General features: G+C 62.2%; 2 protein-coding genes across 4 annotated transcripts in view; one reads left to right on the forward strand and one right to left on the reverse strand.

Moving 5' to 3' along the window:
• CDH23 (cadherin related 23) overlaps nt 1-26,838 on the forward strand; it is a 361,784-nt gene that overhangs the window by 297,560 nt on the left and 37,386 nt on the right. Inside the window, exon 37 of one of the 3 annotated variants that reach the window (XM_070057798.1) lies at nt 436-3,949. The exons of the other annotated variants lie outside the window; for them this stretch is intronic. Within the exon in view, the coding sequence (XP_069913899.1) occupies nt 436-519 (84 nt within the window). The 3' untranslated portion in view covers nt 520-3,949. Of the gene's footprint in view, nt 1-435; nt 3,950-26,838 lie in introns of those variants that run through there. 3 annotated transcript variants of the gene reach the window in all.
• Nucleotides 536-24,869, reverse strand: VSIR (V-set immunoregulatory receptor). Its single transcript, XM_070057799.1, has 7 exons — nt 24,474-24,869; nt 15,132-15,560; nt 14,461-14,517; nt 10,033-10,140; nt 7,524-7,551; nt 6,538-6,737; nt 536-6,423 (listed from the first exon to the last, which is right to left on the reverse strand). The coding sequence occupies exons 1-7, from the start codon at nt 24,553-24,555 to the stop codon at nt 6,389-6,391; spliced, it is 939 nt and encodes a 312-aa protein (XP_069913900.1). The 5' UTR covers nt 24,556-24,869; the 3' UTR covers nt 536-6,388.

Here is a 26,838-nt window from a genome sequence, read left to right on the forward strand (position 1 = left end):
AGATAGTACAGGTTGTGCCTCTACATCAGGGCCTGGCCCAGGGAGCAGGTGGAAGCTGGACTCAGCCCCAGTGCACCCGCCGTGCAGTCACTGTGGGGCAGCACTCACCCTGTGTGGGTGCCCCAGTCATGTCCCCAAGGCACACTGGGGAGACACACTTGCAGCATGTCGGGGTTGGAGGGGGCTGATGTCAGGTCTGGTCTGATGCTAGAATGAACAGGGCCGCTGCCCGCAGCCAAGGTTTGAAGTTTGCGAGGCTGGACAAGGTGTGGGTTTGAAGGGCTGGATGGTGACGGTCTAGGAGGTGACAAGCCGCCACAGGAGTTGTTTATAAGTTGAAAGTGATGAATTTGGAGCCGGGAGCACTGGACTGGGGGCATGGCTATGGGCAAGTCAGAACCTGTCAGAACACCAGTTTTTTCATCTGCCACTCAGGTGTTGTCCGGGAAGCCTTTGGAAAACCAGAGGAGGGAGGGGATTGTACCTGCTGTCTATTGCCACAGTTATGCTGCATTATAAACCAGGCACAACACAGGCATAAAACAGCAGCCATTTATTTAGCTCTGATTCTGCAGGCTGGTGATTTAGACTGGGCTTAGCTGGGCGGTTCTTCTGCTCTCCACGCAGCATTCTGATTCATGGGTAGGCAGTGGCAGGTCAGCTGGGCAGCCCCAGGCTTGTTCTTACGGCACTGGGAAGGCTGCAGGGGAGAGAGCAGAAGCAGGAGGGGCCTCACGGGCACCAAGTTTGGCACTGGCACAAGACTGTTCATGAAAATCTCTTGACCAAAGCGGGACCAGCCCGGTTTTGATATGGGGACATAAACGCCGCTGTTTGAAGAAATAAGGGGCGAACTATTGCAAAGAGTGAGGCCCCCGGAGGGGTCAGGAGCAGGCACAGCCTTGCAATCCATCCCCACCAGGGTTTTGATGCAAGTGAGGCCTCAGCCTGCAGCTCCTTGCAGATGAGCCCCTCCCTTTGGCAATGATGCTGTGGGAGGGGAGTTCCTAGGAAGGGTGTGGGGGCAGGGCAGTACTCCCAGGGGCCCAAGAAGTGGGCTAATGAGAGGAGCATTCACAGGACAGCTGTAACCGCCTGGGGGCAGGGGCAATGGAAGCAAGGGTGTCACGGAGGTGCCGTGGGGGGACCCAGTATTGACAGAACTCTGCCCAACTGCGCCTACCCTCAGAGTGACTCTTCTTGGTCATCCCTCCAATGGCATTGAAAGATATGTTTGGCTCCAAGTAAAGGAACGCTTAACTATGGAGTCACAAATCAAGATGCGTTCCTTCACCTAACAGGGATTCTGGAGAGAATTACAGATGGTGATGCTGGGCTCAGTGATGTCAGGGCTCATGTTTCTTAGCCTTTTGCTCATGGTTGCGAGATAGCTGCTATGGCTCCAGCCATCAAGTCCACTTTGATCCTTTGCCAGCCACTTCTCCTCCTTTATCAGGAAGGTGAAAGCTTTCCCAGAACCACCCTCCAGAATTTTGCTCGGTCTCTGAGCAGACATGGGCACAAGGGCACCTTAGCTCCAGGGAAGTTAGAAAAAAGTGAGGCAGGTTGTCACAATTGGCTTATTACTTGGGGGAGGAGGGAACTACATTCGTTACTGCCCACAAGCAGAATTGGGACTCTGTAAGGAGGAGGTAGAGGACAGGCTTTGAGTGTGCACCTGTCCGCATTGGCCACACCACCCTTCCCCATCCGGACCTGGGCCAGGCAGCACACCCCTCCTCCCTCCACACATATGCACGGCCCTGGAGTTCACAGGGCGGCAGCCAGCGGGAACCCTCGCCTCCTAACACACAGGTGTGGAGGCAGCAGTGGTCCCTAGAATTGAGACAGGAATTGAGACAGGAAGTCACCGTGGCCACATTAACCTCTCAGAATGGCGGGCCACCATCCAGTCTCTGGGTGTGCTGATGGCTGGATGGGTCAAGGACGAGGGACAAGATGCTCCCAGCCCCTCGCAGCCACCCTGAGTCCCAAGCAGTGGCTGGACAGCCCTCCTGAGGTCTACTGGCCAGAGGCAGGTGCCACCCTGCACAGATCGGGCCCCGCGCTGTCCTCCGAGTCCCACTTGCAGCTCGGGCCCAGCCTGGGGGCCAGGGGTGTGTGTAGGGGTGTTTTCTCCATTGGACACCACCTCTGTGCGAGCTGGGAGGCGGAGCCCCGCGTCTGGTGGGAGAGGGAGCAGAGACACTGCCCCATGACAGCTGCTGGGAGCCAGGAACCGGGGAGGGTGTTCCGGAGAAAGAATCCTTCGCGCCCTTGTCTTAAGGGATGAAGCTCTCTACGCAGGGGCCTGGGCTCAGCGGCCAGCAGCTTCCCAGAAGCCCAGAAGGTCCGAGCACCGCCCCGTGCCGCAGCTCCACTGTCCTCCCTGAGCCCCTCCCCCAGGTTCTGAGAGCCGGACATTCCAGCAAACAGCCTGGGCCGCCTCCGCCCAGCGCTGGCCCTGCGGCTCGGCACAGCTGTGGTGGGAGGCCAGGCTTGGGGGAGGGGTCTCAGTGGCTGTCAGGAGGAAGGGCCCAGCCCTAGGCGGAAGGGTGGAAAGAGGTCAAGAGCGGAGCCCAGCGGGCAGGCAGGACGGCCTGACCCAGGCCTCCCTGCAGGCAGCGGGTGATAAAAGCCCTGGCTAGCAGGCTGGTGGGGACCAGGCAAAAGAACAAGTAAAATCTCCCAGCCCCTGACACGTGGTGCCCACATACCCAGCAGGGCCCGCCTGATAGTCCGTGAGCGGGGATGCTGCTCTTGGCACACGCCTCGTGTCTGGTGCACAGGGCTCTCTGCTCTGAGCCCTGCCTCCCCCACCGGCGCGGGCTCAGGAAACCCCACCCGCCTCCTTCCCGGTGCTGCACACACATGGATGAAGCTGGACTTTCTCCTGGCCTTGCTTCTGGAAGGGTGTCCTGCAGCTGCCCAGATGTTGCTCAGGCCACCGGCTCAGTTCCTGCAAGAGGCCTCCAGGCCCTGCCATGAACTGAGGGCTCTCCCCTCCCCCACCCCTGCTGCAGGCCAAGGGCAGAGCATGGGGCCTCCACGTGGGCAGCTGGGTCTTCTGGACTCATAAGAAGGGCCAGGCAGGGCCCAGGCAGGAACATGGCCCATGTGGAGTGAGGTGGATCCGTGGACTTGTGGGCATATCTCATCTCCCCAGGCCCTGATATGTCTGTAGTTAAGTCCAAGGTGAAGACCATGCCTGGGCTGTACCGCCATTCAGTTCAGTGACAAGGGGCCAGGAGGGGCATGGGCCAGGGCAGCAGGAGACCCAGGCATTGGATCCCAGTCCCACAGGTCACTAGTTTTGACAAAAGGCTAACCCTTCAGAACCTCAGTTTCCAAATGCATGAAGCGGGGACAGTGAAGCCTGGTGGGGCTGGGGGCTCAAACAAGGAATAGCTCGCTTGCACGCATGTGTTTCAGGAGCACAGGGCATTTTAACAGAGCAGCACAGACACAGCACACACACTCGTACTGCCACTTCCCTCTCCTGGGCAGGCATCGCCCTCCAATCTTGGCAGTCTCAGTCAGCTGTTATCCACAGTTCAGAATCCCTCTCAACACCTAGTCCAGGAAGCAATACCAACTGACCAGAACTGCAAAACCAGCAACATCTGTGCACCCTGCCCCCGATCCCCCGGCCTGGCCGTGACGGCTGCTGAGGCCCCGTCTGCCCAGGCACAGCCGCTGGCAACCAGAGCTGGGGGCAGGTGGGAGGCGGCCCCGGCCGCAGCACGTGCTCCAGGGGACCAGCCGCGGCCTGGCTCAGCCTCTCACCCAGGAGCTCGCTCTCCGGCAGCAGCTCGGCAGCCAGCTCAAAGCCCCTGCCCACCCAGAACTCTGCACAGTCAGGGAGACGCAGCGTCCCTGGGGGAGGAGAACTGATTGCAAAGCAGGGAGAGGCCGGGCGGCCAGCACCCTGGCGGTTCCTCTTTTGCCCATTGCAGTTCCCAGAAAATAATCTTAGCATGCTCCCCTCCCCCCACCCCCAGCACAACCGGGCAGCCCTGTGGTGCTCCTACAGGGACACCCAGCACGGCCTCTTCCGGGAGTCAGGGTTGGAGGGGAGGACCCCTCAGGAGCCCCTTGGCCCCACTGCATTGCTCCCTGAAAGGCCAGGCATTAGCCCCCTGCCCAGGCCCAGGGCTGCCGCAGGTAGTAGGGAACTCTGGCAGGCCCAGTGGTGCCCGAACACCCTCCCCCAGGCAGGGCCAATCTGACCAGCAGGTGCTGCGCAGCCGTTCTGCCTCTCCCCAGGAGATGTTCGCTGACCCCAGTACAGGACGTAGGTACGAACACCCCTCCCTGGTGCTGTCCTCACAGTGAACTCCTTCCTGAAGGCACAGATGCTCCTGCCGGGGCCTCCGTCAGTGCCAGCTTCCAGTCCCGCCCCGCGCACTCTGTCCCAGGCACCTGGCCCGCAGCGCCCCGCCCCTGCCCCTGCCCCTGCCCCTGCCCCTGTGCAGACAGAGTCATGGTCATGGATGAAGAGGGAGCCTGGAGCTCAGAGTAGGTGTCTCTGAAAACAGGAAACCGCGAAGCCGAGATGCGCTTACTCGGGAGGGTCCAGGGGAGAGGAGAGCGCGAGGTGTGCAGGAGGAAGCCATGGCGGAAATGGGGGCCTGCGCCCCGGCAGGGCCCGCTCTGGGCTCTGGCAGCTCCGTTCTTAGAAGTCACCTGGCCCCCAGGCTCTGCAGCTGAGGCCTCCCCAGCAGGCAGCGCTGTTTGTGCTGAGCCAGCGGAAGGGAGTTGGGTTTGTGGGTTGGAGCAGGTGTCACCCCCCCGACTCTTGTGCTGTGAGGACAGGACCCTCTCTGCAGGGCAGCTGGCGCCGAGTGTCCCAGAACTGCAGAAGGGGCCCCAGGAGCACACAGTTCGGTGCTGCGGCTTCTCAAGGCGGCAGGCCACGTGCTCACTCTCTCCTCAAGGCCCCGGGCCCCCAGCTCAGCAGCAGGCATAGGGGAAGCCCGCAGTGACCGTGCCCTTGGCCCTGCCAAGGGGACCTGGATGCAGGGCCGCATGTCCAGGTGGCTCCCACTGCAGCACACACTCACTGCTCCCCTGTCCTGCCCCTGCCCCCCAGGCAATGGGCCGGACTTCTCCCCGCCTGCTGGGCCTGTGGGGCTACCCCAAGCCCTGGCTCTCAGCACCCGGGCCCAGCTCAGCAGAGCAGCGTAGGCTGCGGGAAGCTGGATGCCTGGGTTGGAGGTGAGGCCTCTGCACAGCCCAGGGCTCCTGTCCTGCTAAGGGCTGGCTGCGGGGCTCCACACAGCACAGCCACACCCCTGCTCCCTCCAGACTACAGAGAGACACCCCTTCCTCCCCCACCCTCCCCTCGCCATGCCACCGAGGACCCCCTGGCATGTGTGTATAAAAACAAACACAGGTCAGACCCGGAAGCAGGAGGGGGCAGAAGGTTCTGGAGCAAAGCAGAAGCAATTGTGTGGCCCCTCAGGCCAAAGACGGCAGGGGGCTGGGGCACCTCAGAAGCAAGGGTTCAAGCTGGGCCCTCACAGTGTATGCTCAGCATTTGCCCCGTGTAGTTTTAATAGCACCCCCTTTGCACACTCAGAAGTGTCAAGACGTTGTGTGCCCACCCTTGCCACTGCCACACGCAGCAGGTGGTTGGGGATGGCGAGGGCAAGAGAGAGGTCCCTAACACTCAGCTTCCTAGGCCTCCCACAGGCGCTGGGTAGTTCAGCCCCTGGCCTGGTTGCACATTGCCCAAGACCTCAGCTGGCGCACAGCGGCCACCGTGCCCCAACACGTACTTCCTGTTTCGGAGCCTCTGGGGATCAGAATGCAAGCAGCGGGAGCCCTAGACTCACTTAACCTGTGGACAGACCCTCAGAGAGATGGCTACTCAGAAGCACAGAGCAAGCGCCAGTGACCAGGGCCAGGTCCGCCCAGGCCCAGAGACCCCCCGCCCAGGGCTCAAAGAGTGAGTGCAATAGCCTCAGATGAGCTGGGGGCTGGGGGTGGGGCGGGGGCCAGGTCCAGCGCGGGCGGCAGGAGTCTTTCCACTGTCCCGTCGATGCGCCCAGGCCCCAAGGCTCGTGTCCCAGAGAGAGAGGCTATGGCAGAGCTGGGCATCCGGGACTTGTTAGGATGCAGGTCATTTGGCATCTGCAGCTGGTGAGCTTCAAGTCTTTGAGGGGGACCCCAGCACCCCATCATCACTGGGAGGGGACCGAGCAATCCAGCATCTTCCTTCCCCTGCAGCATCCAGAGGGGGAGAGGGTCTGGGCATCGGGGGGGGGGGGGTCACAAAGTCTGGGCTCAGAGCAGAAGAGAGCAAACCAAGGCCGAGGAGGCCATGCCGAGGGCTGGTCCAGCTCCAGTGCACCTGCCCCAGGCCATCCACTGCGCCCGAGCTGGTCTAGACCTCAAAGCTTGGGGAGTCAGGAACAGGGTCTGCAAGGCAAAAGCAGCAGAGTGAACGGCAGCTCCTAGGCCCCTGGCCCCCAGCACCAGCCCCCGAAGCTGGGAGGACTCCCAGGACAGGGCGAGAGCCGTGGAAGCACTCACCCAGGGATGGGAAGAAGACGTCCCCAGGACCTGGAGGAGACAGGGGAGTGCTGGGCTCTGAGAGCAGGTGCCGCCCGGACTCTGAAGGCTGCCGCTGGGCCATGTAGGACAGTGGGGGCTTGGCCTTGGCCTCAGGCATCCCCTGGGAGGTTGGAGAGGCCTCGTAGCCGGGGTTTTCCAGTCCTTGGGTGTTGCTGCTGCTGCAGAAGCAGAAGGGAAGCTCATCAGCACTAAGCGTACAGCCTCTGTCCTCCCTGCTGCCCCCGCCCCTTCCCTCCCCTCCCCTGCTGCCCTAGCCGCCAGCAGCCAGGCCTCAGAGACAGGGCCGTGGGCTGCACTGTGTCCCTGCCCTTAGCTCAGGGCATCAGGGCAGCCAGTAGATGGGCTGACATCCACCCCGGGCCTGGCCACAAAGCCTGGGGTTGGTGATACTTCGAGGACAGTAGGCTCAGGAGCTTGGCTCCAAGTTTCTCTTTGGTCATCAGAGTTAGTGGCATCAGGACTGAGTGTCCCCTGAGACTGGAGCTGAGGAGTGTGGTCTCTTCCCAGAAGGGCTTTGGGGGCTTCCTGGGATCCTTCTTGAAAATCGTCCCTTTCAAAGCCCCCAAGGAGTTCTGGGCTTGGCGCTGCTGGCCTGAGGCCAAGTCCCCGAGTGTGGCTCACTCCCTGAGCGCCCCGGCCCGTGCCCCCATCCACTCGGCCTGGCCTGCTGGGGGGAGCTGCGCCTCCAGGTGGGGCTGGGCTTGGGCCCCAGCTCCTCTGTTTCACTGTCCGCTCCAGGTCAGCTGCTTCCTCCCCTTCCCATAACCCAGGCTCAGCCACTGAGGCCCGAAAGCGGGCACACGGCTCATCACCCTGCTGGGGAAGGGGCAGCAGCCCAGGTGTATCGGCATCAGCCAACACTCCCGGCTGTGCTAGGCGGCCACTGGTGGCCCTCCAACACAGCCACAGGGAAGCTGGCTCCAGGAGGGGTCCATGGGCCTTACCTGTCCATCCGCACCAGCTCCTGGGCACCTAGGGACAGACAGAGAAGCGGGTCACTGTAGGGAAGACCTCCCCAGGCAGCATCCCTGCCCCGCCGGCAGGTGCCTGCTCACCCAGCCCCCCGCTTCTGTCGGCCCACGAGGCCCATCTGGTACAGCTCTGCAGGTCTGTCTGGTGCGTCCAGCAGTGGGGCATCAAGGGGGGCCCACTGCGACTGTTCACAGATAGGACATGACATGCAGGTCCCCGGTGCGCAGGACATCTGCCACCAGGAAGCCAGAGGAGCCAGCGCCTTCTCTATTGTTTGACCCATACGGTGTCAGCCAAAGCCCCAGCTCCTGCATTTGCTAACCGGGGTTTCCTGCTTGGACATCTGCCACGTGCTGGTCTTTGGCCGTGATTGGTCAGCTCCTGCTCACCGGGGTCCTGGCCGTCTCTGCCCCCACCCTCCACACTGCCTAACAGAGGTGACATCTCCCAGGGCATCCGAGGGCCCCGTGACATCCCCATCATTCCCCCCACTTCCTGCCTCCCTCCTGGGCTTCCCTGTGCCCCGCTGGCTGCCAGCCAGATGCAAGGCCCCAGCTCCACTCCGTGCAGGGTTCCCCAGCTGATTGTGGTGGGGGAGGAGCTGGACGCCAGCATACACACAGGCTAGTGACTCCCACGTTCCCGAAATCTGCATCCTGGCTGCTGTTTCCGGGGTGACTCTTCTCCTTGCCCGTACCTTGCCCGTTGGGGTAGGCGCTGCTATTCCTGCCTTAGAGTGGGGAAACAGCCCCAGTGGAACGCTGGGCGGGAATCACAGCTGGCCTCTGCTGCACACCCCCACCCAGTGCTCCTGCTCCTTGCTCTGTGTGTGTTCCTGAGAAGAGCGCCCCGCGGAGCAGGCTCCAGGCCAGCTTCCTGCCCCGAGCGCACCCCGCCCCTTCTCCTGACTCGGCTCCGCTGTGCCCCTCCGGCTTCCACCGCTGGCCCAGACTCCCAGGACTCGCCAGGTGCTGTCTTTCCCCTGAATCCCAGCAGCTGTTTGTCCAGCGCCTCCATCAAGGGGGCACAAACTCAGTCTGCCCACCTTCTCTGTTTGGCACCTGATCTTTCCCCAGCTTCGGCCTCGACGGCATTTCTCGTCTCTGCCCCAAGACTTCAATCAGATGGCTAATTTGTCTTCTGTTGGGGGGAGTGGCATCAAAGCTATTTTTGTTGGAAGATAAATGACAGAGACCTTTCTCTTATGCACATGGTGAATCTGTGGCTAGGGTGCCATGCAGACTTTGCAGCCTGTGTCGCTGTGCCAGCCCCCTGTACCCACCCGTCCCCTCTCAGTTCAGTTCATCTGCCCCTTCCCCCAGGCAGCCCCAGGAGCCAGCACTTGGATGGAAGCCGTCATACTGCGTGCAGCAGGAGGTGTTGGGGGCTGATCCCAGACTCCCTGTGTTCTGTCCTGGGGCTGTTCCCTCTCACTGTCCTTCCTCCAGCTGTCCCCCACCCAGTAGGCCTGGAGCACAGGGAGAGGCTGGGAGCAACTCGGGACCCTGTGCCAGCAGGAACCCAGCCCCCGCACCCCCACACACAGCATCCTCCTCCCACGATGGGTTTGGTGTCCAGGTGCTGTTCCCGGCTCTGATCCCAGGACCAGGACACAGACCACAGCCCTTGACCTGGAAGCCACGTCTGGCTGAGCAGGCCTCCCTCCTGGACCCCTCCCATACGTGGATGGGCAGGTGCTCCCGCCGCCTCTGCAGCTACTTCTCCCCCTCGATAGCCCCTGGGTTCCTCTCTTCTCCCAACCCCTTGACTCAGTCTCAGGGCATTCCTGGGGGTGGGCCGTGTGCCTTGGTGCAAACATATGGGAGTCCTGGGAAGAAGGGCAAGGTGGTCACAGCCCCCTGCTGACCCTCTGGCTGCTCTGGGTTGGGCGGCCCAGAGAGAGGGGAGGGAGGGACATCGGGTTGTCAGGAGGAAATCGGGTGTGAGCTCAGGGGTGTATGTGTGTGCGTGTGTCCCGTGGTCTGTTTTTGGAGAACAGGAGGAGCAGAGCTCAAGCAAGGCAGGGTCCCCTGGGGGTGTGTCTGTGGCCATGACTTGAAGCCTGGTCCCATCACTCATTCGCTGTGTGGCTCCTTAGGCAAAGCTACTTAACCCCTCTGAGCCTCAGTGCGTTTGTCTGTGCAATGGGGACAGTGGTGGCACCAAGCGTACGGAGAGCTGAGGACGCTCAGGTTGAATGCGCTCGGGCTGGGCCCTGGCTCTGCCAGCTGCCGAGTCCCCTAGCATCAGATGACTTGCTTAACCCTGCTGGGCGTCGGCTCCTGTCTGTAAGAGGAAGGGGCTGAGTTGTCTCTAAGACCCCTGCTCCTGTCATTTTTGTCCCAGAGGGCACTGCCCGGGTCGCTTCGTCTCTCAGCCGTGGAGCCTGGCTCCACGCGAGGACAATGGAGCAGGGCGTGCAATCCCAGGGGCGGGGCAGGTCACTCACGCCCCCGTCCCCCCGTGGCCGGGGATACTCACGGCGGTTGGAGGCCACCTGCCTTTGCTTGTAGACCAGCAGCAGGATGAGAGGAAGGCAGAGGATTCCCACGATGCAGGCACCCGTGGCCAGGGCCGCGGCCGTGATGTCTGCAAGGGCAGAGGGGCAGCCGAGTGAGGCCTCAGTCCCACCGCTCCTCCCCACGGCAAACCGGGGCTCCCGGAGCGAAGGATGCACTGCCCCCGTGACTTGCAGAGGCGTGGAAGGTCTGGATCCCGTGTAAACAGAGCCCTGTGCCTCCCTCGACGTGCGCCAAGAGCACAGAGGAGCAAGGCAGCAGAGGCGCCTCATCCTGGCCTGCAGGGGTCAGCTGGCCCACCATGGGCCACAGGCTGTCCCCTATGGGGGGGGGCCCTTGAAGACCCCATGCCACAGAGTTCAAGGTCAGAAGCTGTCCGAGTGATGGAAAAGTGTTGGAATTAGCCAGTGGCGAGCATTGCACGACATGGAGAATTGCAGTTAAGGCCACTGAGCTGCCCACCTGAAACTGGCTAAAACAGCACGTCCCGTGTTGCATAGGAGTGTGTTTTATCTCCACAAAAAATCAGTAAAAACTCCAGCTCACCCCCACACCACTCTGCAGGCCCCTCCTCTTGATCTCATCCACACAAGTGACGGAGGACAAATTGTGCCCCGAGAACTAGACACACGTGCCCCACTGCAGGACCTTTCTGAATTCTGAACTTTTACAGTTGCAAAAACATAAAGCGCACAAGTTTAAAAAGCCTTCACAAGGCTCTTCCCTGCAGACACCTCCTCCCCATCCCCACGCCCTCGTGTACCCATCCAGACCTGCCCCCTGCATGCTCTCCTGTACCCATCCAGACCTGCCCCCTGCATGCCCTCGTGTACAGCTGCGGTGGCCCCTCGGACAACCGCTGTGTGCACCGAGCCTGGCTGGGCATCTCCACAGCAGCACAGAGACCTCCCACGTTCTGCTTAGGGCTTAGCACAGTTCGGCCCAGATGTATTGAAGCACCACCAGTTAGCGTGTGTGTTTGCTTTCATTTTCGACAAAGCTAACACTGGAGCAGGGGCCACCTCGTGGGTACATTGCTGCTCACTAGGGCAATGATGAGCGTACGTCAGAAAGTATGGAAACCTGGAATTAAAAGAGGTTTGTCTTGGTGCAAAGAATCATAAAATTCACACAAACAAGGGTCCTTCGAAAAGTTCAAGGAAATGCATGTTTTGGAAAACCCTGTATTTTCAAAAAAACTTTTGCACCAAAACAAACTTCTCCTTTAACTCCGTTTTCCATGCATTTTCTGAAATTCCCGGCCACTTCTGTGCTTGAACTCCTGGCAGGCAAAGTGCTGAGCCAGAGAGTACGTGCATTTTCTTTTCAGCTGCTGTAAAATTTTCCTCCGGAAAGGTTGTACGTCTCCTGATGCCATCAGCACAGGAGGGTCTGGTTTATTTTAGTTCATCTGCTGACTCTAGGAGTGTAGCTGGGAACGGCTGTGCCCTTGGAACCACAACCAGCATACACGCATTTCCTTCCCAATTTGAGCCCTTCCCTCCACCAAGAGACCGGCTGGGAACCCTCCTGGCAATGTCAAGTTCACGTGGTGGACGTGCTGCGGTCTGAGCGTTGCCCCTGCACGCTGCATTTGGGAATGAAGGCCATTTGTATCTCATGGTATTGCTCAACAGCCCAGGGGTGTAAACAAGCTTTCAGCAGTGGGGTAGCAATGCCACGCGGAAGAGAACAAACTGTTTTCAGCGCTGTAGAAGCACCCGCTGGTACAGGAACAGCTGCCGTGCTAATTACCAAGCAAGCGCCACTCCGTGTTAGAGCAGTTCCCCGCAGCTCCAGCAAGGCCGCCTCTCAGCGTGGAATAGTGAAAGTAAGAACCGGCGCTCACTCAGATGCTCCGCGCGTGCGTCCGAGCTCCTTCAAAGGCCCGGCTGCGGGCAGTATCTGAGAGACAGGCAGTGCTACAAGGCTTCTCCCACGGTTGCTAAGCAACAGTCGCTGACAGGGGCCAGGTGCATGCCAGCCTGTTCCCATCTGCCCCTGGGGCTTGGCCCGATCTCCCTGCCTGCCTCTCATCCACAGGTGGAGAGTCCCTCCCTGCGGCCCCAGAACCTGAGGTTTCCATATCCTGGACTGGGCATTGAGGCTGGGGCAGGGGGCAGGGGGTTGGGATAGGTCTGCAGGTCCAGCTGCCCCCTGAAGCTCCTGGCATCTCTGCAAGCCCAGCCTGGCCGCATTTCTGCGGCCCCCCCCCCCCGCCTTGAAGGGCGGCCGGTGCCAGGGCTGCACCTGCTTGGGAGGGGCTAGGGGCTGTGCTTGGTCACATCCTGGGGAGGTTTTGCAGGCGCTGGCCTGGGCAGTTGCCAGCACCACACGGAGGAGTGCGCCAGGCCTTTACCCCGCAGCGTGGGAGGGGAGTGGCCGCGCCAGCTCAGTCAGTTTTTTGTCCAGGGCCTGCCAGGTACCTCACAGGTGTCTGCAGAGGAGGGAGCTCAGCTTCTCAGGACTGGGCGGCCTGCTCCCCCAGGCAGGGAGGAGGCTGAGGCAGACAGCACCCCCTGAAATGTGGGGCTGCCCGGCTGTGGCTCCACCCTCCTGCTTCCCCCACCCCTGGCTCCTGAGGACTTGGGCTTATCTCATGGTTTAGCCGCTTTCCTCCTGCCCAAGGATAACATTAGGAGGCTGGGGCAGAAGACAGAGAAGAAAACCCCCAAGGACTTGTTCCAGGGGCAGCAGTCACTGGCCAGGCGCCGCGGTGGCTGTGGAGCATCTGTCTTAGAGCAGGGAGCAGCACCCAGCCGCCAGCCCCGGGGTCTCCAGGCCAGCGGCGCAGAGCCGTCAGAGAACAGCACCAGGCTCTCCACTGCCTTGGTGGCTTGGGAAGTCACACCTCAGGAAGCAGAAAGGGCCGACACTTCCACGGCACCTTGCCCGCACCTGGCGTGGCTCGTGGCACTTTATGTAGAACGCCCAGCTTTAACCTCAACATCTCAGCACAATTAGGACATCATGTCCACGTTACAGATGATAAAACAGGCCCAGAGCCCCTGCCCAGTTTGTTCAGAGTCACTGCACAGCCTTTCACTGGAATGGATGCAGCTAGCAGCCATGATGCACACAAACAGTTTTTCTTAGTAGTTGGCAACATTTTTAAAAAGGGAGAGACTCCGTATAAAATCTGACTGTCCCTGAAAACTTAGTTGCTCTGCAGGCCCTGGGGCCCTGTCCTGACACACAGCAGTTGGCACTGCCCTTACACTGGCAGCTGGGTGCTCCCTGCAGTCCCTGCTCATCCCTACTGTCCTGTCACCTGACCCGTGTCCATCCCTGATGCAGCCTGTAGGTAACACTGATGACCTCCCTGTTAGGAGAGGGACACAGTGGCTCCTCACTCTCAGGGGGCCGATGGCACCCAGACAGTGAGGAGCTATCCAAGCCCCGCGCCCCCCAACCCAACAGAACGGCTGGGTTTCCTCTCATCTGGGATCCTCTCCCTGTGAGTGCCAAGACTTTGGAAGGGGGTTCCAAGGTCATCAGAGCCATCCCCCTGCCCCCAACAGTTGGGACCAAAGCGAGTCTCTTTGGCTCCCAAGGAGCCAGCTCACTGGGGACAGCAGCTCAGGGGAGTAGAGGCCACAGCAGAGGTGGAGGGGATGGAGATATTGAAACGCCCAGCAGGGGAGCCCAGCCCCCTCATCACAGTCAAGCTTGCCCCGGGGCTCTTCTCCGCCTGACCCGTGGCGTGGTCTGGATGCTTGGTTTTCCCTGAGTTCCACCAGCTGCTTCTCTGGATCAGGGGGAATGCACCGAATCTCAGCTCCCTCTCTGTTCTGTACCTGGTCACTAGAGCAGCGCCCATCTGGCACCTCCTGTCCCTGTCGCCCGGACTTAAAGGGGACGACCGTTCTTCAGAAAGTCTGTTGAGGGCAGAAAAGCAGCCCGGTGCTCAGGCGGTGCGCACGTGCCCCAGCGTCTCCCCTGGGCTCTGGGGAGCCAGTGCCCTCGCCTGCCTGAACCTGGGCTGCCCACCTGTGATGGAGATCGCTGTCTCCAACAGCCTTGCAGCAACTCGAGGGTTCCCAGCAGAAAAAGCAGGGAGGAGCCATGGGGAAGGGGGCGTGGCGTGTGCCCCGCTGGCCGTGCAGCCCTTGCACAGGTGCCTGTGCTCCCATGGCCGGCATCGAGCCGGCTGCGTGGGGAGGAGGGGCCGCTCAGAGGGGAGGTGAGCGCAGAGCCAGCTTTGAGCACTGCGGGGTGCAGGGGCGCGGCCTGAGCCCAGGGCTGTCTTAGTTCCACAGGGCTCTGGCTCAGACCAAAATGCATGTTCCGTGAGCATGGGAAGCCAGGGTCAGAGTCCAATAAGGGGCCTGGTTTGGGATGCGAGCAGAGGAAAACAGAGACCCCAGAGGGGCAAAGGCTGGTGCCTTACTTTCGCTCTCCTGGGGCGAGGGCGGATAGGCAATGCATTTGGATGGTGCGTCTTTGCCTGTGGGAGCAGAGAGAAGGGCTGTTAGGTGGGCATCAGGCTCACAAGGCTGGGGCGCCTGTCCAGGCTGGCGTCCGCTGCCCATGCGCGCACACACACACACACCCTGGCCTGTTCCCTGCATCCCCACGCCACCCCTGCAAGGGCACACAGACACCTGCCACGCCACACCTCTGTCCATCCAGTCCACCAGCCCTCACACTACCCTCCGGCGACCCCCGACACACACACACACACACACACACACACACACACGCTCCCCAACAGCCATCCTGCCACCCAGCCAGCAGCTCACACCACATGGCACCTGTCAGTCACACTGTCATCTGTACCCACCACAGCCCTGGCTGGGGTTGTCAAGGGCACAGTCACACTCCCAGCCCAGGCACGCCACCCTCTCAGATGAAAAGGTCCCAGTGTCACAAACAGCCACACACACCCTCCTTCTCACACCAGCTAACCACATGGCCACGCCCACACACCCACAGCCACCCGTCTCACACACAGCCTCCCAGCAGTGCCGCTGTCACCCCCACCCTGCAGAGGACCTCGCACCGCCACATGATCAGACGCGCAGTACCACACACTCCCCATCACCTAGAGCAGGCCCTCACCTCTCTGCACCTGCAGCTCCATGGCCCCGTGGACCCTGTGCTCCGAGTGGTGGCTCCGGAGCTCCACCACCAGGCAGCAGTAGAGGCCGCCGTCCCACGAGGTTAGGTTGCGCATGGTGATGGAGAAGTTGCCGTGGTGGTCAGAGGCCAGCTCCAGCCCGTGGCTCCGGGCCAGGTTCTGGCTGCTGTTGGCAGCCTGGTGGCTCGTGTGGTGCAGATGAAGGTTCTGGAATGTGACGTTGCGGATGGGCCGGCGCTCTGAGCAGGCCTGCACCTCGCCCCAAGAGCTGCGGTACCACGTCTTGTAGAAGGTCACGTCGTGCCCCTTGGCCACAGGGCCCAGGAGCCGGCAGGTGAGGGTGACATTGTGCCCCTCGGGACACACATACAGGGAGTATGGCGTGCTGACCTTGAAGGCTGCCACCAGACCTGCACAGAGAAAGGAGAGCCCTGTCGCCTGCCACCCGTCACCTGTCTGAGCGCATACTGCTCCCAGCACCCCCAGAGCAGGCGAGAGCCTTGGCCTTGGCCACGCCCCAGCCGCAGGTCAGCAGGTCAGCGGACCTCCCCCAGGCCCCAGCTTCTTCTTTAGCACAGGGAACCACAGGAGCTTCCCCAACTCGGGGTGTCCCGAAAAGCGGGGCAGGACGAGAAGAGACTCAGCCGGGCCCGGCAAGTGTGTCTCTCTCCCGGGCTCCAGCTGCCCACAGAGCAGGAAAGGTGACCGCCCAGGCCCTTCATCGCCCGGCCTCCACGGCTCACCCTGTGGGAGGTGGGGTGAGAAAGGATGTTTGCTACAGCAGCTCTGTGCCCCGGGTGCCCCTGCCAGGGGTCCACCAACACCCCGGGACAAGCTGTGCCTTCCCATCTCATCAGTCAGTCCCAGTGGGGGGCCCACACGTGCCACGCCATACACGTGGGCTCCCCTGAGAGCCGACGATCTGGAAAGGCAGAGGCGCCCACTCGCGGGACAAAGGACCCCCACAGACAAAGAGACCAGTGCCAGCCTTCAGGGCACTCGGAGGAGCGAGCAAGCAGGACCTCTACAGATGACTGAGGGTCTTGGGGGAGGAGGAGCCGCTGTGACCCTGATGGACAGATAGGATTGTAGCAGGTGGAGGGGGCGCCTTTGGCTGGGCGGTAGAGAAGCAGGAAAACCGAAGGCTCTGAGAGCCGGGGCGGGGAGTCCGTGACAGGTGGACAGGTGGCCTCACTCCTACACCCGCCTCCCACCCGACCTCAGAAATGGAGCAACCCCCCGGCTTTTAGCCAGGCTGACCCCCACCCCACCCCGCAAAGCACGGGAGTGGTGGGGGTCCCTGCACTCTCTGGTGGATGAGTCTGCTTCCTCAGCTGTGCCAGGAGAAAATAGTAGCAGCACCCAAGGTTCCGAGAGAAGCGGATGAGGGGAGCCGAGAACACGAAGCGTGCGCTGATGCCCTCTGCACACCGAGGAGGTGGCTACGTGTGTTCTGCGCAAGGGCTGCTGTCAATCCTGCACACAGGGAAGGGAGGTTGGGAAATACGCACCTTTGCCCTGCCCCAACACGATGGCATTGCCTGCACCCCAGATAATGCCACGCCCTCCTCCCGACACCCCGTGCCTGCCCTTGGAGCCCAGGACCCCAGGCAGCAGGCTGAGAGCCTGCCCCGGCGCGTGGGAGGGGCAGCCTGCTGTGCTTCCTAGAGCAGGGCCAGGCTGCACTGGAATCCAGTGGCTGGGCCTCACTATAGACTCCTCCGAATAAAACAGAAATGGAAACGTCCACCGGCGGGAGTGAGGCCAGGGAGTGAGCATGTACGTGACGGGAGCTGCACGTCCCACCGGTAGCTGCTGCTGGATGCACGGGAGCGGGGGGGGGGGGTCTCTGATCCATTCAGCAGATCAGGTCACGCTCGCCGGGTGGGGACAAGGCGATGGCAGGGAGCAGCGGGCTTCACCCTGTTTCCTACTGAGGTGGGAAGGACTGGCGACACTCGCGCCCGGGCCCGAGGGCCTGCACATTTTAGGGTGCCCAGGAGACAGCAGAGTGTGTGTCTGCAGGGGCGCAGTGTCGGGCCCTGGGAGGCGGGGAAGACAGGCGCTCTGCCCCCACGTGTGAGAGGGAGCGGCGCCGGGAAGCGAGATTTCTGGGAAGTCGACGCCAGGGTGAGCAGAGACCGCACAGGTTCTTTGGCAAGACACAGGTGTCCCCACCAGGCAGAAGTTCGGAGGCCCAGAGACGGAAGGCCGCTGGCCTGCAGCCCCATCGGGTGTCAGCGGGAGCAGGGAGTGCGTGGGGGGCTACGCTAAAGCTCCGTGGCCTCTGTAATCATCTCGTAAGGTAGTGGGGGGGTTCCCATCCACAGTTGGGGAAGCTGAGGCCGAGAGAGGCTGCATAGCTCACCGCGGCCCACACGGCAGGTGGGTGAGCCCGGGCGCCTGGGCGCTCTGCTGCAGCGCAGGAGTAGACCTGGGCGCCCACAGGCCACACCCAGCCTTCAGAGCGATTTTACTTCACTCTCAAAGCCTCTTGCAATGATTTTGAGATTGCCAACCTTTACAAACTAGGAATTTGAAACGGAAAGCCTGACTCCCAGCTTCCCTTTGAAGATCAGAAGAGAACACAAAACCGGCTTCCCCGCAGGGCAGCTGTAGCTGCAGCTGAAGAGCCACCTCCCCTCAGGGACAGGGCGGGGGGGGGGGACACTGACCGTCCAGCTTGCCACAGTCCCCACCACTCCCTAACGTTTCACTGCCTCACCACAGCTGTCAGTCCTGGGAACATCTGAGTTTGCGATGCAAGCATGTGGCTCCCGGACAAGCCAGGGCGGGGCTCCACAGCCTACAGATGTGACCCTTGGGCTCAGAGAGGTGGTCCGCCAGCTTGCCCAGGGGAAGCTTGCTGGGCAGGGACTAACCGACTCTGCTACCCCACTGCTCTTATCCTGCTGCAGGCTCAGCGGGAGGAGAGCCCGGACAGCCCAGCTGTGCCCCTGGCTTTGTCCACGCCAGTCTGAGATCCCCACCTCACATGCTGGCATCGCGTGCATGTGGCTACAAATCTGTGGCTGTGCCAAAGCCCGCAGGGTGGGTGGTGCCTAGGGGAGTGGCTCTCCCAGGTGCCTCCCGAAAGGACTGACTCACCCAAAGAGTGGCCCCCGGTGTTATCTCTGCCCTGTGTGGCCACTTTTCCCAGCAGGCCACGTGGCAGGTGCCACCAGCACCTCTCCCAGCCGCTGCCCCTTTCCCTTTCCTAACACCGTCTCCAGCCCCGGGGCCACGCTGGGGCCACCCCAGGGCTTGGAGCTGCAGTCCATCCCGGCAGCACTTACTGGCAGTACTGTGTGCCTTGGGGCGGCAGGGTGTGGTGTGCAGCAAAGGCAGAGGCAACGCACAGAAGTGGAGCTGGGGGGAGGGGCCCAGATGGGGGCCTGCTGGTGGGCTGGGTGTCCCTGTGAACGGGGTGGGGGAGGGGCAGGGAGACAGGCTGTGGGTCTGCAGTGTGCAGGCCGCGGTGGTGACCCCACAGCTGGGAGGGAGTCTTGGGCCCTGAAGGCAGCTTCCTTCAAAACCCACAGAGACGCAGAGAGAAGTAGGGTTTGGGCACGGCAGGAAAAGGGGGCATTGCTCAATCCCCAGCACCCAACACACCACCCACCCCTTGGCTCCCCTGAAGACCTCTTCCCCTTTTAGAAAAAAGGAGAAGCTGTGTAGGATTCGGGCCTGGGGGACAGGGCCAAGAGTTCACTTTCAAGCAGCTGCCCAGGTGGGAAGGGGCTGAGGAGCCACAGGGCTTGGTCCTGGAGAGCGAGGGGAGGCCAGCGCACAGCTGGGACAGAGCCCAGAGCGGCTGTCCGTCCTCCGAGGACGTTCGAGGTCACGGTGTTGGGGACTGCGGGCGGAGACGTGCAGGCACCCGGGCCGCTCCAGGCTGCAGTCGCAATCACTGGTGGAGGATGTGGCTCATTGTCAGGAGCAGCTGCTTTCCCACACCTGGCTCATTGTCAGAGACCGGGGAAAGTGGGTGGGGAGGAAGGCCCCTGGCTCCAGGATGGCCGAGAGCACGCGCGACAGGAAAACCACCAGGGCCGGGCCCTGCGCTCATGCCAGGCAGGAACAGCCAGCGCCCGTGCTGCTCCTGGGGCCACTGGGTGAACAGGCGGGGATGCTCTGACCCCGGAAGACCCTGAGGGTCAGGATGAAAACTCTCGCCCCGGCAGCGAGATCCCTGGGCCCCGCGTGCTGTGTGGCCTTGGGTGCACCTCCTTTCTCCATCTGTAGCCAAGACCCCTCATGCTGGAGGCCCCTCCAGCGCTGAAGTGGGCAGGAGGAAGGGCCATCTGTGACCACCTCCCATGCGTGGGGCACCTGCTGAGCACCTGCTCCCCTCACTTGGTTCTAACACGCCCTGCCACGGGTACTGCCAGCTCCATGTCAGTGAGAAAACAGAGAAGCCAAGCGTCTTGCCGAAGGCTGCACAGCCCTCTATGACCAAGCTGAGAGCACGCCTTGAGCACCAACCCTGCAGACAGGAAGGGCCCCCGGCCCCCAAGGGCTCTGAGCCCATGCCTCATCCTCCAGCTGTTCCGACAGGATGCTCTGACCCCACGCCAGCCGCTGCACGCTCAGACCCAAACTGAAAACCTCATTTTCATTCCACACATAGTTAGCAAGGTCCTGACACGAGCCTGGCCCAGCGCCACAGAGGGGTGAAGCTGGGGATTCAGGCTCGCGTCTGTGGCACCCAGAGCCCCCCCACCCCACAGCCTCGGAGCCAAGCTGCTGGTGCTCCCACGTGCCCCCTCCTGGGGACCCTCACCTGGCTCAGCCCAGCAGGCTCCTGGGAGCCCACAGGACGGCTGTGTGTGGGTGTGGACGGCTGGGTGTTTTCCCTGACAGCTGTGACCTTAGCCTGTGGTCGCCAAGGCAACACCCAGCCCTCGGAGGTGGGTCCCAGGCTTGATTAGTCAGGCCTGGGAGGCCCCACCCAAACACCAGGACTCCGTCCAGCTGCGGAGGGGGTTGCGGAGTAAACATTTGCAAACTGCCGGCCACTGCTGGCCCCAAACAAACCCAGGAACCGGCTCCAGCTCCCTGACAGGCCCCGTCCCCCAGGATGGTCCCCGGGGGGCTGCAGGGCGCAGAGGGAAACAGAGGCAGCGAGCAGTCAGGACTGCATCTGCTGGGGCTAAGAAAGGAAGTGGGCCAGGGCGCAGGCAGGAGCGCTGGCCTGCGGGACAAAGGGCATCTCAGATGTGTGTGCTGATACCTGCCCCCTCCGGAAGTGTCCATTCACAGCCGACCAAGGGGGCCGGGAAGGGGAAGCCGGGCTCTATAGGAGGAAGCAGCACTTCCAGCACCTCGGGAAAGCGCCCGTGCATCCGGGGCTGGAGGCTGCAGGCTGCAGGCTAGCATGCCTGCCCGGGGCCGGCTCCCCGGGAGGGCTCCTTCCCGGGCTCCTCTGCTGTGCCGGCACATCAGTGGTCAAGCAGGGGCTGGGCTGCTGCTTTGGGCCCTTAGATCACTTCCTTCGACCTCCCCTCCCACCTACGAGGCAGGTACTAGAATCACCTCCATGTCACGGGTGAGGAAACCAAGCACGGGGAGGGGCTGCGGCCCTCAGTCTCGGGGCTGGTGGTGATGCCGGGAGCAGGGCCCAGTGCAGGCTGACTTCTCCCAGAGACTGGAGGGCGCCCCAGACTGTGCAGAGGCCCCACCCACTCCCTGCGGATAGACAGGTAGCCTGGCCAATGAGAGCCCAGCCTGCCTGCAGCATCTCTAACTTAGTTTTACTTTTGGTTTTACAGCATTAAATAACATTGAATCATATAGAGAAAAGGTTATTCCCTTTTCAATTCTCTTTCTGCCCTGGTTATATCAAAGAGAAAGTCCCAGTCGGTGACAGTGTGTTCACAACATCCTTGCCTCGTGCCATCTGCTTATTAATTCAGTTGGGTTTTGGTTTGTTTGTTTTTGCCAGGGGCAGCTGATTTCAGACTTAGAGCCTTCCCTGGGCTAAAGTTTCCAACTAGAATCGAATGCCCTTATTTGGCTTTCCTATTATGATTTTGTTCCATTTCTGGCAAATGATACCGGCTTTCCACTTACGGCAGTGATTTAAAGTTTCCTTTTAAAATCTGCTCAAACAAAAGAATGTGTAGATTTAAAGAAAAAAAAAAGTTGGTGTTAAGGCTGACGAGCAAACGGCTCAAGCTCGGGCAGCACCACTGTGGAATTACCCTTGAGCAGGGAGCAGTCGGCCTCACGGGGGAGAACTGTGCCCGGCCCGCAACCTGGCCACCGCAAGATGAAGGGGAAGTGGGGTGGGAGGTCCCCAGCACAAATGAGGAGCAGAGGCAGGACTTGGCTTGGGCAAGGTGGGAGATAAGATCCTAGCTGATCCTATGTTAATGGGGCTGCAGGTGTCTGTTACCAGAGCTTTGGCAGCAAGGTGGCAGAGATGGCCAGCCAAAGCAAATGGGCTGAAAGATGAGGGGCGGGAAAGCTCGCCGGGGCTCAGCTGGAGGACCTCAGGTGGAGAACCCGCAGGCACCTTGCTGGGTATGGCAGACCGGGAGTGCTACAGGCGGCCCCTGGGGGTGCTGCACCCAACCGCTGCCTCCTTCAGACTCCCGGATCCCGGAGTCCAGCCCCAGGGAAGCAGCCAGGGCCCTCCGCAGGGCCTGGGAGGCAGCCCGGAGCTCAGAGGGAAAGCCCCGAGGAACGCCGCAGTGTGAGGATCCAGGCCCCGGGGGACGTGTAAGAGACGGGCTGCCAGCGCCCCTCTTAGAGCGATGGATGCAGACCAACTTGTCCGGGGTCACAAAGCATCTGGCGTTTGGGCCGAGCTGCCAGGCAGGGGCCGCGCAGGGCCCTTGCTTAGCGCTCCCACCCAGGCATGCTGTGGGGAAGGCCCCGGGATGGCCGGCACTGCAGCACTGCTGCTGGCCCGTGGGACATCTGAAGCCAGTACCAATCCCTGCTCAGCCTCTGCCAGCGTGGCCGGATGGATCCTGGCTGCATAGTTGGCCGAACACCTGGGGCCTCGAGCCTGGGTTCTGGAGCTACGTCCCTGCCAACAGCCTAGAAGGGTCCCCGGCGCCACTCCCTCCCTTTCCTCTGCCCAGGCCTATGACCCCCTTCCCGGTGTGCAGGCAGGGATGTGACCCTTTCGCTCCTCCAGCAAGGCACCCTTGCCCAGGAGGTCAGGCCCCAGCAGGGAGACCCAGCTCTGCCTGGGGTGGGGGGAGGCATCCCAGCTCAGCACGGAGCTCCTCAGGGTTCCTGGGCCCTGGCACTGGGCAGCTCGACATCAAGGCTGTTTCTCACACTCCAGGACCTCTGGGCAGTGGGTCATGGATTTCCCAAGAGCTGACCGCTGCCGCGTCAGAGACTTGCAGCACTGAGTTACTCCACAAGGGCCCGCGGCCCCGTCTATCAAGAAGGGGAAGAAGAGACCCCCCCACCCACCCAGCCCCACTGCACCCATGAACTTGGCTGTGCTAGTGCTGGCATTCTGGGCTCCCGAGTCAGCCTGTGAGCACAGGGCGAGGATAGGGATGTGCACAGGTGCTGGGAAAGCTGGTGGGGATGACGAGGTCCACCCCCTTGGGATCTTCAAGGTCTTGGCCCCTCCACCCATCTCAGCCTGCGCCAGGCCCAGGAGAGGGGCCTCTCTGATGAGCCCTTCTTGCTCGCCTCACACTTGGTCTTTGGTGCCAGCCCAGCCCAGCCCATGAGCTGGAGAAGGGGTCTGTTCCAGCTACTCCCTCCTGCCTTCCCCTGTCTAAAAGGCTTTGACCTTGAGAAGTCCTGCCCAGGACAGCCCTGCGCCTCAGCAGGCTGGGGAGTGTTCTCCCCCACTCACTGCAAGGCCTCCCAGCGCGACCTCCTGTGTTGCGGGCTGCAGTGAGGAGTGTACTGAATATGTGTGCGTGCACCTGCAACCCAGTTAGGAATACTGAGTGCAGAGTTAGCGTTCTGCTAACTCCCTTTAGTGGAAAGCCACACAGAGCCCTCATTACCCCCTGAGTGAGGTCCAGGAAGAGCTGGCCCTTTGGGGGCACCAAGTAGTTTGAGTGGCCAAGGAGCTGGCAGTGACGGGTCCTGGCTACACAGGTGATGGAGGTGAGGGGTTCTGAGCCCCTCACGGGGCCGCCCTGCCCCTGGATGTTCTGTGAGCCGGGCCCCTGGGCCCTGGGTATCTGGAACTCAGTTTCTCCAGCTGAGTTTGCTGAACAAAGTGCAGCCCAGCCCAGCGAGGTCAGGGAAGGGCCAAGCCAACAGGAAGAGCCTCACGGGGTCTCCTGGGGAAGACCGCGCAGGGCAGGTGGCCCTTGGGGGGGTGCAGTGCTGGCCTTCCTGCCTGCCCTCATCCCCTGCTCCATCGTCCCAGCCAGGGTGTGGGCAGCCGTCCTCCCTAGCAGACACCCAGCCTGCCAGCCGGCACCTGGCTGGTTTCTGAGATACCTTCCAAGCCCTGTCCACTTCCTCCCCCTCCGACCTGCCCATCGGCTCGCTCTGCCAAACTCTCCGCTTGCCTCACACTTTCCCTGGGCCCTCCCGACTATCTTCAGGTCCACAGGCTGCCTGCTGGCTCTGTTTCCCCTCGACATGCAGAGACTCTTCAGCTCTAGGCATGCAAGACCCAGGGGCCAGGCTGTGGGTACCAGGGCCTCTGCCCCCAGGAGCCCTGGCCCTGGACAGGAGGCCATCTGGAGCTATGACAGGGTGGACTGTGCGAGAGCAAACTGGCACTTCTTGCATGGGGCTTCAGCTGAGGAAGCTGAGGCCAGAGAGAGGCCCTAAATCATCCAGGGATCCAGAGGGACTCGCGGCTGAGTTGGGAGACTGTCCTACATCACCCCTTCCTCCCCCACCCATGCCTCACGCTGGCCTTGCTGATCTGTCACTCAGAGTAGTGACCAGGTGGGCAGCACCATGCATGGCAGGAGTGGAGCAGGGCCCACCAAGGCTCAGCCAGAAGCTGCCCCAAGTCAGGGGGCAGGGAGTCGCCCAGCTGCCTAGAGCTGTTACCACCTGCAGGAGCCCACAGGGGCTGCCCCACCCCGGCCCACCCCGTGCCCTGCAGAGCTGCTGAGCATGGGGCACCTGGGCATGGAGGGTTGGACAGGCAGGCACCAGGGACGGCCTGCCTGTGGCTCGGGCAGCTGTCAGGGTGTACAGGTGTGCGTGCTGCCCCCTGCCCTCGGCCCAGCTGCACCCTGCCCTGCCATGCCAGCAGCTTTCAGTATGCGGGTGGGGTCCACAGCAGGCGGGGAGCGGGGGACTCTCAGGGCCTCCCAGCCACCAGTGTTCCCCACCCTGCCTGCTGGGCTCTTCCCCCGCGCCGACCTTACCTCGGGACGCAGCCAGGAAGACAGCAAAGAGCACGGGGCCCCAGCGCCGGCCGCAGGCGACCGCGACCCGGGGGACGCCCATGTCGCCGTCGGGCGGGGCGTCGTGTGGCGCGGCGGGACCAGAGTGGAGCGGCAGGCGCGCGGGAGACTCCGGCTACGCGGGGAGCGGCGGGACGCGGCTGCCCGGAGAACCTCCCGCGAGCGAGCCCGCGGAGCGAGTGAGCGCGGCGGGCGGCCGGGGCCTGGCCGCTCCCGGGCTCCGCAGCGCCCCCGAGGGGCCGCGGCCGGTGCTGCGGGAGGGACTTCCCGCCGGCCGCTGAGCAGGGGAGCCCGCAGGTGTCCCCCAAGGTCCCGGAAAGGAGCCCTAGCTCCTCTCACCCAGGCCTTCTTTGTGGAGGATCACGAAGTTGCACACCCAAGAAGCAGAGTTACCGGTTTGTTTGGGGGCCGGCACTTGGCTGCTACAGCTTCCAGCCAGCCCGGGGCCTCGTTTGTGGTAATCACGCCCAGGTGTGGAATGGGTGAAGGCAGGAGTGAATTCTGAGGCTGAGAGAAGCAAGGTGGAGCTGCTGGACTACAGATGTGGAGGCCAAGACTCGCTTCCCACACGCACCCACACGCTGAGGGCCAGGTGCGGGAGCACACAGCGGCTGGGCACATCCCCCTGGGGCCCACACAGGTGCGTGTGCAGCCTCTGTGGTGTGGCCCCCAGGCTCCCAGCCCAGGTCCGCCGCGGGCTCAGCACCAGCCCTGGATTTCCAAGGCTCTCTCCCTTCTAACACCTCGGCTGTTGCACTAACTCCTCCCACCCCACCCCCAGCCCCAGGGTCTCCTCTCTCTTCTCCAAGTTGTCATCCATGGTGGTGCAGCTGGAATCCTTCCCTTGCACAAAGTCCCTGATGCTCCCCAAGGCCCTGTCCAGGCCTCCTTCTCCTGCCACCACCCCAGGCCTGGGGACCAGCCGGCTGCTGGTTTTCGCCGGGGGCTCCTCCGCCCGGATGGGAACCACAGCCAGCCTCTCCCAGGTGTGTGTGGCGTGGAGAAGGTATTTATTGCCTTCTTATCAGGATGGACAAAGCTGTGAGTAAGCATTGACTACGTGACTGACTGAAGGGGCGGAGATGACTGTGGCCGGGCGCAGGGTCCAGGGACAGCAAGGACACCAGTGCTGGACTTGGTGACTCCAGCCTGGCTGAAGTTCCCAGGCTCCTTGGGGACCTTGAGCTCATGGGTGACCCCTGGCTGAGGAGCAGAGCACAACCAGAGGCCAGTGGGGTGAGGAGCCAGGGGCGTGGGACTGAATGGGAGGCAGAATTCTGGGGGGCCCTGATCCCTGGGGGCTCCTGGGGCAGGGAAGGCCACCACACAGGACAGGTAGGCATTCGTGTTGTCACCTGGCGACTTTGTGCAGGCCTAGTGGCCCTGGAGCCGGGGAGCCCCCCTGGGCTGGGCACCCGGAGGCTGCCAGCACACAAGCCAGGTCCTGGGTCACCATCCTGGCCTCGGGACCCCACCTGGCAGAGGGCACGCTGATCACCCAGGGAAGGTCCGAAGTGGGGTGAGATCAGGGAGCGCTGGGCTCATTCCACCTGGGGTCACTCCAGGGTGAACCCCCAGGGCACCTCCCCCATCCCTTTGACTTCCTTCCTCCCCACCGCGAAGGCTCCTGGGCTTGCACCACAGTGAGGAGAGGCATTGCCCAAGGTGTGGGCACGGTCCTGAAACCTCCAGCGATTTCCTCATCACCAAGGCAGGGAGGGAAGGGCCGTGCTCAGGGCCTCGCAGCCTCTCACTTCCTCCTCACTGCAGGGGCCACAGGAGACAGCGGGGCCGGTCTGGGTGCAGGGCAGGAGCGCCTGCGAGTGGCGACTCCGTTAGAAGCACCCCTGGCAGCCCCGCAGCCCGCGAACGCTCAGACCCACTTCCAGGGAGTAGGGGAGGCAAGTCTGCAGGTGGGAAATGCCACCACCTCCACCCCTTCCCAGCAGGGCAGCTCTGAACCTGCTGGCAGGCGGGGGAGCCCAGGAGGACCCAGCGCTGGGCTCCTCCTTCGTGCATGGGCCTCGTCACTGCACCCAGGACTGTGCAGAACCACGGGGGACACCAGGTGGCCTTCCTGGGCAGCCATCTGCTCACATGGTTAGGGCCTTGCAGCTGTCTGTCATGAAATCACACAGGAGGACACCTTGAAGAAGGAGGCCAGATCCCTACGTAGCTCACGCCTGAGACGCGCAGTTCAGGCTGTGCCCCGGTCTCGGTGCCACTTCCCCTCCACTCTGGTGGAAACACTGGAGAAGGGTTAACGTAACACATCTTCCCTCATGCAGCCCTTGGTGTTTTTTTTTTTTTTAACATTTATTTATTT

This window comes from Oryctolagus cuniculus, chromosome 15 (assembly GCF_964237555.1).
Source record: "Oryctolagus cuniculus chromosome 15, mOryCun1.1, whole genome shotgun sequence".
NCBI lineage: Eukaryota > Metazoa > Chordata > Mammalia > Lagomorpha > Leporidae > Oryctolagus > Oryctolagus cuniculus.